We start from the raw sequence: 12,604 nt of genomic DNA on the forward strand, positions 1-12,604 counted from the left end.
TCCTTTTTCTAAACCTTAAAAGAAGCTAAAATTTTGTCATTTTATCTGAAATCTTTTTGGGCAGGGATGGCTTATTCAGCTTAACATTTTAAGCCCATTTGAAATAATACCCAATTTGTTTACTTTATTTTGTTCTTTATTGTTTGTGGTGCTAAAACTGTCTTTGTACCCCTGTGCCCTGCCTCTCTGTAGCAAAGCTTTCCAGTTGTGCCATGACAAACCAGATTACTGGTATGTGAAAATACTGTCCCTTCTATGATCATGGAAAGCACATCTTTATATGCCAGCATTTTCTTCACGCACTGTCTACTAGTGGCGTTGTGAAGATTGGAAAACACTGACCCTAAGCATCCTAAGTTTTATTCTATTGGCTGCTCTAAGCTTTTGAATTCTTTCTGTGCCATACAATTTGCAAAACTAAGTTTTGTACTGATGCAAGTTTACTTTAGTGATTTCTTTTTGTCATTGATATTTACATCAGTCTAGCTTTTTTTTTTTTTTTCCCGCAAGTGTAGTAGTCTCATGCCTTTTTAATTACTTTTCACTTGTATTCCTCATGTTACCTTTGATTTAACCATAGTCTGGTTCCCTGAGATTCACAAATTAAATGAATGAACCACTGAAAGGTTGCAGTGAAGAATGAGGTAAACAATTTCTTTAAGATTCCTAAGAAAGCAGGTTCCTCAAAAGATTAAAAACAATTACCATTCAACTGAAGGAATCTTTCCACAACACAGAGTTTTGGAGTCATATTTGAGTTCTCTTTTCAGCTGGAGCACTTACGAGTTGCATGGATTTGGGCAGTGGCTAAACCTACTTAATAGTTTTATTATCAGTAAAATAGAAGTGATAGTATCTCCTCTTGTAAGTCATGGTAGGCTAGGTAATTCTGTGGCAATAGTCCCAGAATATTGGAGGCGTATATCATACCTGTTTGTCCAGTGAGTATGAACAAGGGGCAGAGGCTTTACCTCATCGCATGCCTCTGGGACCACCGGACAGTGAGAAGTGCACTGGCTCTCAGGTTTCTGCCTGGAAGTGCACACTTAACTCTCATTCACTTTTTGTTAGAGAAAGCGGAACGTGTGGTCCATTTAAGTTTAAAGTGAGTGGCAACAGCTCACACCCATTAAGATGGTTGCCATAAACAAACAAATAAAACAGAAAATGACAAGTGTTGGAGAGGACATGGAGAAATTGGAACCTTTGTGCATTATTGGTGGAAATGTAAAAATGGTGCAACCCATATGGAAAACATATGGTAGTTCCTCAAAAGGTTAAAAACAATTACCATTCAGTGGAAGGAATCTTTTCACAACATGTGTGTAGAGAGATCATCATATTGTACACCTTAATATCTTATGGTTTTGTCACTTATAAATCATCAAAACCAAAAAAGAAAAAAGAAACTCTGTGATTGAGCATTTATGTTTGGTCTGTTTCTAATACAGTCTTGAAGAGATATTTGCAACCCATGTTCACAGCATTAATTACATTTATGAAAAGATGGAAGCAACCCAAATGTCCATGAATTTGATAAAGTATGGTATATATTTATATTATATATAATTTATGCATTTCTTGTGCATATTTTTCTATTATTCATGCTTTAAAAAGAAGAAAATTTTGACATTTACTACAAATAACCATTCACAGAAACACTTGAATTGTATGTCACTTATGAATTATCAAGAGTTGTTATTCTCATAGCGAAGGTTGCATAGTTGGAGGTGGGGGTTGGGGTGGAGATATGTAGTTGTAATAAGAGCAGAGTTTTTGTTTTGCAAAATGAAAAGAATTCTGGAGGTTGGTCGCACAACACTGTAAATATTCTTAGTACTGCCAAACTGTGCACTTAAAAATGATATGGAAAATGTTACATGTATTTTATCACAGGTTTGTTTTTTTTTTTTAATTTAAATAAAAAGCGGGTGGGTAAGTGCATCTTACACATACCTAAAAATGGAGGCCTAGAGATCTTTCTGAGTGGCACTACAGAGTACCGTATTGTATCGCCTGGGTTGTTGCAAAAATTTAAGTGAGGTACTTCCCACCAATTGTTTTTTTTTTTTTTTATTTTTTTTTATTTTTTTTTATTTTTTTTTATTTATAGAGGCATGTTTTATTTATTTATTTGTTTGTTTGTTTGTTTTGTTTATACATGCACTGGGTACAGTCAGAAGCACGGGAGGGTGAGAGAATTCACCAGAGCCAGAGCGGGGAGCAGAGCAGGCAGAAGGACCGAAGTACACTGCTGAGGGGAGCAGCGGGCGGCAGGAGAGGTCTGCGCGCCATGTGGGACCCTCCTCCGGTGGCAGGGGAGCAGCCGGGGATCGAACCAGCGCTGCAGAGGCTTCGGGCAGCTTCGCAACCCAGCGCTCAACCACTGCACCACCGGGGAGGCCCCCCCACCAATTGTTTTAATGATGAAATGATGATTCATGTAACACATTTATCAAAAGATAGTGTCTTTCCCTTTTTAAAAAAAAAAATCAGTTTTATAAATTCAAATACAAAAATTCATGAAGAAAATTTCTGTACACACTTATGGATATAACACCCTTTTATATAATAAGCCCAAAATATACTTTGTGTTTTCAGGTCACAGGGTGCAAAACATAAAAAGAAAAGATTAAAAAATTTTCAATTTGTTTTCTTCAAGAAAAAGCAAAACTTGTATGTTAAACAATTTGGAAAATTCACAACTGGGTAATTTTATCGTCAGTGTGAAACTTCAGAAAAGGATGGAGTAACTAGCTTATCTGAGTCAAAGCTCCTTCACTTACGATGATTGCTATTTTTGGATGGTATGAGCTCCTCTACATAAATGTGGGAAATGACAAAAAAAAAACATTTTGTGTAAATTTATTTTGATTAAGAGTGACTTTTCCTCTTTGCCAATAAGTCCAAATATGCAAGTAGTAAACAGACTAAATGTCTGAGATTGGAATATATAATGATAGTAGAAGGAGTAGACACTAAGTGAGAACAGACTGTGTCAGGTCCATTTGCAAGGCCATACCACAGAGTAACTTATCTTAATCTTTACAACAACCCTGTGAGTTCAATTACTGTTTATTGTCCTCAATTGACAGGTGAAAAAAATAGTAAAATAAATTTGCCCAAGATGATATCGTAAGTAGCAGAGCCCAGTGCATGATAACCACATAAATATTATCATCTTGGTATGTACTGTTCTTTTCATGTTTTTCCTAGTTTTATTTACTGGTCCAAAATTATAACCACATTTGTATTTTTTAACATGCTTTAGGGATGAAGAGAAGCCAAAGAATCCAATGGTAGAGTTGTTCTATGGAAGATTCCTGGCTGTGGGAGTGCTAGAAGGTATAGTTACACATGTTTACTTCTTCCATTGATGGTGACTATTTGTTGAGTGACTCCTAATTTTAATTTAACTTACTCTGTCTGGTAATTTCTGCTGCATTGTTGCTACTAATCCATTATATTTGACAGCACAGAACTGAACAAAAAGAAAGGTGTAGAGTACATTGTCACATGCTAATCGATGCTTAGTTAATGTTACCCTGACCTTTCTGTGAGAAGGCTTTTGTAATTGGGGATACAAGGATCAATAGAATAATTGGTTGACCCTTTGAAAATAACATTGGAATTGAATATTGGGCTTGTGTGATACTCACTTTTTTTGAGGGTTTCAAGTGTATATAGGTTGAAAATTGTGCTTGGCAATTTAGCATAGTCAGGGTATTGTACAGTTCCCAGGTGTTTTTTTTTTTTTTTTTTTTGTGATTATAAAATTCTTTAGACTCTAGTATTAAGAAAGTTTTACTTTATATCTTTTGAAAAATCAATTAAGAGTAATGTTAATCTACCTGTCCTAAATATCTATAAACAACATCAAATCTGGCCCTAACTAGACACTCTTGTTTTTCTTAACCAGGGAAGAGAACTGATTGACTAGGTGTGCTTCATATAATAATATAATGCTAAGTCCCAGAGCATAAATTAACTTTTTTTTCCCAAATTACCCAATGTGTTAATTTTGAACGTTTACCCAGGTCACCCAAAGTATAGAATTTTTTTTTTAAAGATTTGTTTATTTTTACAAGCAATGGGGTACACTCAGAAGTACGGGAGGGTGAGAGAATTCACCAGAGCCAGAGCGGAGAGCAGAACAGGCAGACCGATGAAGTACACTGCTGAGGGGAGCAGCAGGTGGCAGGAGAGGTCGGCGTGCCATGTGGGACCCTTGCTGGGCAGCCGGGTATCGAACCTGCGCTGCAGAGGCTGTGGGCAGCTTTGCAACCTGGTGTTCAACCGCTGCACCACCAGGGAGGCCCACCAAATTATAGAATTTTGAAAATTGGTTTTCCTTCAGGATCTTAAGTAATGGATTCCCATGCAATTTTGTTTGAATATAGTTTTGTAGGCTGGAGTTGAACAAAAGGCAGACATTAACTCAGGATTTAGTTAGATGTTTAAATTGAGTGTCAGTACATTTTTTGTTTGCCTCAAATGTTAAGTATTTGTAATACAAACAGTGAAGTATTTCATACATAGTAAATTCTATTTCAATTTGGGATATCCATACTATCATACTGATTTTTATTTGAATGGAACACTGTATCTGAAGCATTAGATTAGCTCTAATCATATTGTGACTGGGCACTATTTGTAATGCCCTTCATGAACATTTCTGCCTATATTATCTTGATTCTTAAAAATGATTGTTATTAAAACACTTAGTGTTGAAGTACTTATATGTGTAAATTGTTTCAAAGCTATTGTGCTGCATAAATAGGATTTTAATACATTTCAACATGAACTGTATGTTTACTTTGGTAAAAGAAAGTGACTTTAGAGCATTTAATCACTTTTACATATATCTTATTGTTTTCTAATCACCAGTGACTCTCAGTTGGGGGTGACTTTGTTATCAAAGTACTCCCATTGCAAAAGTTCCTCCGCTTTTCCAAAACTTTTTGTTCATTGACCCCTCCATTTTGTTCCTCTCAAACCTTTTCTTCGCTTTCTTCCTTGTTCATTATGATGACTCTTATAAATATAGCACTTCCACCAAGGCTGTTTTCTAAACCTCATGAAATTACTCTTCTCCACTCTGCTTGTACTGGGGATCTGAATGTTCCTGGGGAAAGTCACACAAAATGGGCTAACTGTAACAGATCATGAATTTATAGTGACACTAAGCTTAGTGTCCCAATCGTGTTACCCTGTCTGGTAGTCATGCATTTTTGTTTAATCACTGTTCTCTCTCCTATTTTCTGTAATAGCACTTTCGATCTTTTCTACTCATTTCAAATATAATTTTTTTGCCTCTTCATTCTCTGAGAAAGATATTACCTCAGGGTTCATGGTTTTGCCATGAAATGAATGAACCTAACCATGGGCCTAAGGCCCTACATCTGATTTTGTGTTTTCTTAACATGACTTCCTCAAATACAGATATTTGTATCTAAAACCTCAGGCTCTATAATCTAGATGCATTCCTACCCCTACCACGTTCTTACAGTTTTCCTTTTAGATAATAAATTATTCAGCTTTATATGAAAACAAACTACTCTATATGTGCTCAGATCTCATCTCTTCATGTTTTCACTCAGAACTTTATCCATGATTTTGCTTTTTTCCTGTATCTTCAGTCTTGTCAGTATTCAGAGATGGTCTCACAGCAATAAAAACAAATCTATTTTTGGGCCTCCCTGGTGGCGCAAGGGGTTAAGTCACAGCACTACGAAGCTATTGCCAGCCAGTGCAGCATGAGGTTGATCCCTGGCCTGGGAGCTAACCCACATGGTGCAGCAGACCCCTCTTGTCTCACCTGCTGCTTCCCTTAGCAGTGTATTTCAGTTAGTGTGCCTGTTCTGCTCCCCACTTTGTCTCTGGTGAATCTTTTCACAACCCCCCCCCACTGGCCTACACCCCAGCTCTTTATGCATAAATAAATAAATCTTTAACACATATTCTTTTCCAGTTAATCTTATTCAGAGTTGATTCCCTTTAAAGAGAGGTATTTTTTTCACCTGCTGCTTCCCATTTATTTTAGTCCACCCCACTTTTTGCTTCTACCTACACTTCTTATTGAAGGGATTTTTAAAGGCTGTTGATTCCTACTAGAGTTCAAGTATTTTGGGTTCCCTTCCATTCTCATACTGAACTCTTACCAATTGCTCATGCTGTTGACTCGCTTCTTCCTCCTCCTCCATCTTGCTATTCTTAAAAATGCTTCTTTGACTTCTATGGCATGTGCCATTTTTTATACCTATGCGGTTACTTCTTAATATATTTATAGTTTCTTCTCGTTCATATAAAATTAAAAAATCTTAGTACTGAGCTTAGGTCTTCTTGCTTATTTTGTCTGCTAATCCCTAGGCAATCTCATTCACTCCCTTGATTTCTGCTATCAAATAGCAATTCTCTAATAACTAGCTTCAGACCAGAAGGTTTATCTTACAGACTCATATACAACTTTCTTCTCAACTTGCAATCCCATGGGCCATTTTAAATCAATGACTCTCACTGTTACGTTGAAATGAAGAAAAAAAATTCCTGCTATTCTGTAGTACATAAAAATTAATCCAACTGTTTGTTAGAAGCCAGTGTCATCTTTGATAGCTTTCTTAATCCTATCCACCAGTCTGTCTGTGAGTCAGTCAAGTCTTATTGGTCCTTTCTCTTTTGTGTAGTGTGTGTGTGTGTGTGTGTGTGTGTGTAACATCACCTATTTTTGTATGCTTTCATTGTTAACATCCCACTTGTCATTACCTTTATTATTAGGTGGACTCTGCAGTGGTTTAACAATTTACCACCTTACCACCCACTTATCACAGAAGCTGTAAGGTTGTTTCAGAGACATAAAACTGACCATATTATTCCTGTATTTAACTCTGCAGTGATTTTTCATTATACTCGGAATATACTTAATAAACAAATCTTAACATGGACCACAAGTTTTTGTAGATTTCTGCTCCCTGCCTGAGATTTCACTGTCATCTATTCTTTGCTGCTTCCCCAAGCTATAGTGTCCTTCCCTGAGTTCCTCAAACAGGCCACATTCTTAGCACCTGGCTTTGCATGTGCTGATACTTGGCCAAGGTCCGCAGTGCTGCCTCTCCCACCCTTTCCTGCCTCCCACCCCCACTAATGTAGCTTACATGTGTTCACCATTCAAGGCTCAATGTCAAAGTCAATTGCGATGGATGTTTTCAACCTCTAAGACTGGGTAACCTCCACTTTTTATACTCTGTCTCATCACATCATTTATAACACTTAGTAAACATTTATTTGGCCATAACTTTATGTGCAGTGAATGTGTAATATCTTCTAAAAAAGGCTACAAGTTTCCTCAGCTTTTTTTTCTTCACTACTGTATATATTCTCATTGTTTAGCATAGTATCTTGCCTTTAGAAGGTATTTTTTGAAAGAATAAATGCACAAACACACACACACACAGCCGACAGAAAAATTGTAGTTCAGAGTTCAATACTCTGAACATTACCAGTTAGGGTAATAGTTACCAGGTTCAGGAGATATTGGTATATACATTTGCTATCAGTAGATTACTAAAGGAACTTTCCCCCCCTCCTATAGGTAAAAAGTTTGAAAATACTGAAATGTTTGGTCAGTACCCTCTTCAGGTCAATGGATTCAAAGATCTACATGAGTGCCTAGAAGCTGCTATGATTGAAGGAGAAATTGAATCTCTCCATTCAGAGAATTCAGGAAAATCAGGCCAAGAGGTGAGTTTAGCATCATCATTATTCCTCTTTCCCCCCAGGCCTTTTCTGCAGTGCTGTAAAGCACACTTCAAGGCTCTAATTTATACAGCTACCTAATAATTGAGATAGTGCCCAGAAAATGTGTTTGCATTTAATTATGGTCATTTAGACATATTTAGGAAACCAGCACAGTCAGTATGGTCTATAATCTTTGTTAAATTCTAGACTTAACAGATTATCTCCAAACATTTTGTTAAAGTTTTCCTTTAGTACATTGTTCAGTCTTTTTAGACTTTTCAGTCACTGTAACATGCTAGTCGTGAAAGAAGAAAAACACTGGTATTAGGGTGGAATTGTCAGGGCCTAAATAGCTTCAGGCTCCTTTTTGTATAAATTGCTTTGTGATTGCACGGAAGAGCAGGTGAAAGAACTTGCTTTTTCAATAAAAATAATTTTAAAAATATCTTTTTTTTTAAAAGATTTATTTATGCATACAAGAACTGAGATACAGACCAGGGGTGTGTGTGTGTGAGAAGATTCACTAGAGACAGAGTAGGAAACAGAACAGGCGGATTGACTGAAATACACTGCTGAGGGGAGCAGCGGCTGAGACAGGAGAGGTCTGCCTTGCCATGTGGGGCAGCTCTCTGGTCAGGGATTGAACTCATGATACAGTGGCTGTGGATAGCTTCATAGTGCTGTATCTTAACCCCTTGCACCACTAGGGATGCCCAATTTTAAAAATACCTTATAAACCTACTTATCTCCACTCACCCTTGTCTCCATCTCTGGGTTTCCATCCAACTATCCTTATATTCATCCATCTAAGAATGTCACTGTAATAGAAAGCAAAGGATACATCCAAAAATAGTCTTTGTTAAGCAATTATTGATAGTTGCCTATTTGTTTTTTTTTGAAGGTTTATTTATTTATGCATACAGGAACTGGGGTACAGGCCAGAGGTGCAGGGGGTGAGAGGATTCACCAGAGACAGAGTGGGGAACTGAACAGGTGGATTGACTGAAATACACTGCTGAGGGGAGCAGTGGGTGAGTCAGGAGAGGTCTGCTGTGCTATGTGGGTTACCTCCCTGGCCGAGGATGAACTCGTGCTGTGCTGCAGTAACTTCAGATAGCTTCATAGTGCTGCAACTTAACCACTTATGCCACCAGGGAGGCCCGATATTTGTCTATTTGTAAGTTGTGTGCAAGAGGATAGCGATCTTCATCTGTCATTTACTACATTTACTACATTTCTGTAGTGGATAGTATAGTGACAGCATATAGAATTAAATAATATATAATTATTGACAGACCTAGATATTTTTAAAAAATAACATTAAGGGGTCCTCCTTGGTGGCACAAGGGATTAAATCTCAGCACTATGAAGCTACCGGCAACCACTGCAGCACAAGTTCAATCCCAGACCAGGGAGCTGACCCACATGGCGCAGCAGACCTCTCCTGTTTTGCTCACTACTCCCCTCAGCAGGCAGTGTATTTCAGTCAGTCTTTCCCTGCTTTTAGAAGAAATGCGTTCACAGCAGAGACATCCTTTCATAAGGGATGGAAACAATTTTCTGGACTTTTCATGATTTACAGAGACATATACCTCCAATTTGGGTCATTTCATTTCTGTTGCCAATGTAGGTTAGCATGAATAAAAATACATAATTATTTAATTTTAATGGTGACATTTATAAAGTATTACAATAAAATATGAGTGTAATAGTTCTTCAAATCTACTTGTTGGAGTATCATAAAGTGGAGCTAAGAATATTATTCTGAGGTACCAAAAGTCTTCTATGTGATAAATATGGGGTATATAAATATGTGTACGTATATATATGTAATATTATACATATATACATATATGTTTGTTTTTTCTTTTTGGCAGGCTCATTCCATGTTTTATTTTTACTTTTTTTTTTTAATTGTGCTAACATTGGTTTACAACACTGTATGTGATTTAAAGTTGCAGGATCATATCCTTCAGTTGTATGTTATTTCCCCACACCCATTTTGCTGTGATTTAGAACTAGTTAAAAACATTCTTGGCCAGTGCTGTAGCGAGAACAAAACAAATAAGCAAACTTGACTCAACAATGTTACAACATAGATCCATTATTAGATCGTTCATACCTTTATCCGGTCCATTTCAGGTATTAGCTACATAAAATGAATTTCTTAAATTTCACTTTCAGTAAAGATAAGCCAAGTTCTACTCAAGAAATCTCAATTCTAGTAATCATTATCATTTGGGTAGGGAGAAATACTTTTGAATGACCATTTATTTGTATTAGCTTCATTTATAGAAGTAACAACTTTTAATAACCTAGTCAAATTCAGTTTTACTGGTATGTACTGCTCCTACTTTCTTTGATTTTTGGAATTAATTTAGTACATTCATAGCTTATTGAATAGCTGTGTGGTGGCATTTTGTAGAACTTGAATATAGTGTATAATATTAGTATGCAGCAATTTCTTTTTGCAGTGGTACATTGCATGTCTTAAGTAAACTGGAAGCATTATATTATTTTTTACTTCTGTAATTGAGTCAGAAGTTTGTTCATTTTTCTTTTTCTAATGTTTATCTAAAACTTCAATCTGTTTTATGAAAATCACTTTGACATTCTGTTTGTTGTATTTCAAGCTCAATTGTGCAGGGTTATCAGAGTTCATGGTAATAGGGCATTTAGTCTTCATCATTTTAAAAGATTTTTAAATATATTTGTAAGTAAAAGCTGTATATATAACATATCTTTTTCTTAAATTGTATAAATCCCAGTAGGAAAATTAAATGTAAAAATGGAAATTACCAGTTTCCAGTTATTAGTGTGATCATTTATGTTGTAAAAGTATTTTTTTTCTTTTTTGTGCTACATTTTACTTTGTAACATCTTTGACAGTGTGGTCGCTTGTATTAAGTTCTGTACTTAGTAGTGATAATTTAAAATAGTGCAGAAGAGATAAAGCTGGAGTTGCCAAGCCTTGATTTTAATCAGTGTCTTCACTTTTTGATTCAAATTCTAATGTAAAGGTTATCTTTTAAGAAGAACATTGTTAGTTAGAAGGTTTTTCTCTTTCCTGGCTGTCTGTTGTTCCCTTTCCTGTAACTTTCAAAAAGTGTGAAAACTTGTAGGGATAAATTGTTTTGTTGCTTACCTATTTATTTGTGACATCAGCATTGTGATGATTCATATAAAAATATCAGTGCTAATATCCTGTGCCTAAAATGGCAGTGGCTTCTGATTTCTTCAGATTGTATAACTCTTTCATCGTTTCTTAAAATTGCAACACAGAAAGAAAATAGGTGCTTTTAAGGTTTTTGTTGTTTTCTTTTCTATTAGCATTGGTTTACTGAGCTACCACCCGTGCTGACATTTGAATTGTCAAGATTTGAATTTAATCAGGCATTGGGAAGACCAGAAAAAATTCACAACAAATTAGAATTTCCCCAAGTTTTATATCTGGACAGGTATGTTTTGATATCTACATGACTTATTTTTAAAATAATTTAGTGATCAAGTGAATTACTGTGTTTAGAGAGATTTTGCTGAATTTCCATATAATTCATTTTTATTCTATCCCCAATGTATGTAATACCATTTGTGAAGGAAAAAGGAATTCTCCCAATATTTAGAGAATTATAGATAGTGGGAGTAAAGTTATAAGGAAGAAAAAGACTAGGATTCTCTTTGTATTTATATTATAATTCTGTCAAGCTATAAAAAATTTGGCTTTGTATTATATGATGTTTTATTCTGAGAATTTTGAATTCATCTTGTGGCAAAGCTAGCCTTAACATTGAATCTACTTCATGAGATTTGAAGATATTAATGATTACTGTTTTTCATTTAATTGATAGATACATGCACAGAAACAGAGAAATAACAAGAATTAAGAGGGAAGAGATCAAGAGACTTAAAGATTACCTCACAGTATTGCAACAAAGACTAGAAAGGTATTTTAACATTTATGAAATTGAGATGATTATAAAATGTCATGTATTTAATGAGTAACTAGATCTTTAAATTTGCTTTGATTTATGGTTCTAGGAGTAGATAATCAATTCTGGGTTGATATTTTGCTTGAATAGTTTTGAGTTTTGTTAGAAATTTTAAAAATTCATAGTTGGCACTAGAAGATTATTTTATTATTTGAAATAAAATTTTTTCACTGTAGATAAGTAATGCTCATGGTGCTAAAAATTAGATATAATCTTAATCTGTAATTAAGGTTTCTTCTGTGAGATTTAATACTGCTGTTGAGTTCCATTAAAAAGAAGGATCACTAAGCTTTTCTTCACAGAGAGGGTACAGTCTCAAATGCCTACCCGGGCCTCATGGAAGCATTTTTTTTCCCTTGGCAAAATAATGGAGGATGCTTGGTATACTTGTCACAGGATTTAATAGATTGCAATTATGATACAAAGGAATTTTTTTTTTAATCTACTCAGTGAGTCCAGCAGTTTTGCCAAGAGGCTAAAATTAAACAAAAACTCTTAGAAACCTTTAAAAATGTTGGATAAATGGTTTGATTTATGGTTAATCACTAGTACACACTAAAGGAGCTTTTTTTCCCATTTCATTTTATTTTTTTGCCTTATAGTTTGACCAGTTCTTATTCCCATCTACCTCTTAGCCTCAGAGTCTCACTTTGTTTATTATAGCTTGATAGTTTTTGTAAATATTTTGGTTTGTCAAATTATCTATTAGGCTTTCCTGGTGGCCTAGGGTTTTAAGTCAGCACTATCACCACTGTGGCCTGAGTTTGATCCCCAGCCAGGGAGCTAACCCACATATGGCATAGCAGACCTCTCCTGTCTCGCCCTCAGATTCCCTTAATCTGCGTATTCTGCTCCCCATTCTGTCTCCTCTCACCCTCCAT

General features: G+C 35.7%; 1 protein-coding gene across 4 annotated transcripts in view; it reads left to right on the plus strand.

Moving 5' to 3' along the window:
• Nucleotides 1-12,604, plus strand: part of USP25 (ubiquitin specific peptidase 25) — a gene marked incomplete at both ends in the record, with an annotated part of 108,903 nt that overhangs the window by 60,374 nt on the left and 35,925 nt on the right. For 3 of the 4 annotated variants that reach the window (XM_084232510.1, XM_084232511.1, XM_084232512.1), the window contains 4 exons: nt 3,272-3,345; nt 7,589-7,737; nt 11,065-11,192; nt 11,583-11,678. In XM_084232510.1, the coding sequence (XP_084088636.1) occupies nt 3,272-3,345; nt 7,589-7,737; nt 11,065-11,192; nt 11,583-11,678 (447 nt within the window). Of the gene's footprint in view, nt 1-3,271; nt 3,346-7,588; nt 7,738-11,064; nt 11,193-11,582; nt 11,679-12,604 lie in introns of those variants that run through there. The other variant, XM_084232513.1, reaches the window with a different exon arrangement.

This window comes from Talpa europaea (assembly GCF_964194135.1).
Source record: "Talpa europaea genome assembly, chromosome: 4".
Classification (NCBI taxonomy): Eukaryota; Metazoa; Chordata; class Mammalia; order Eulipotyphla; family Talpidae; genus Talpa; species Talpa europaea.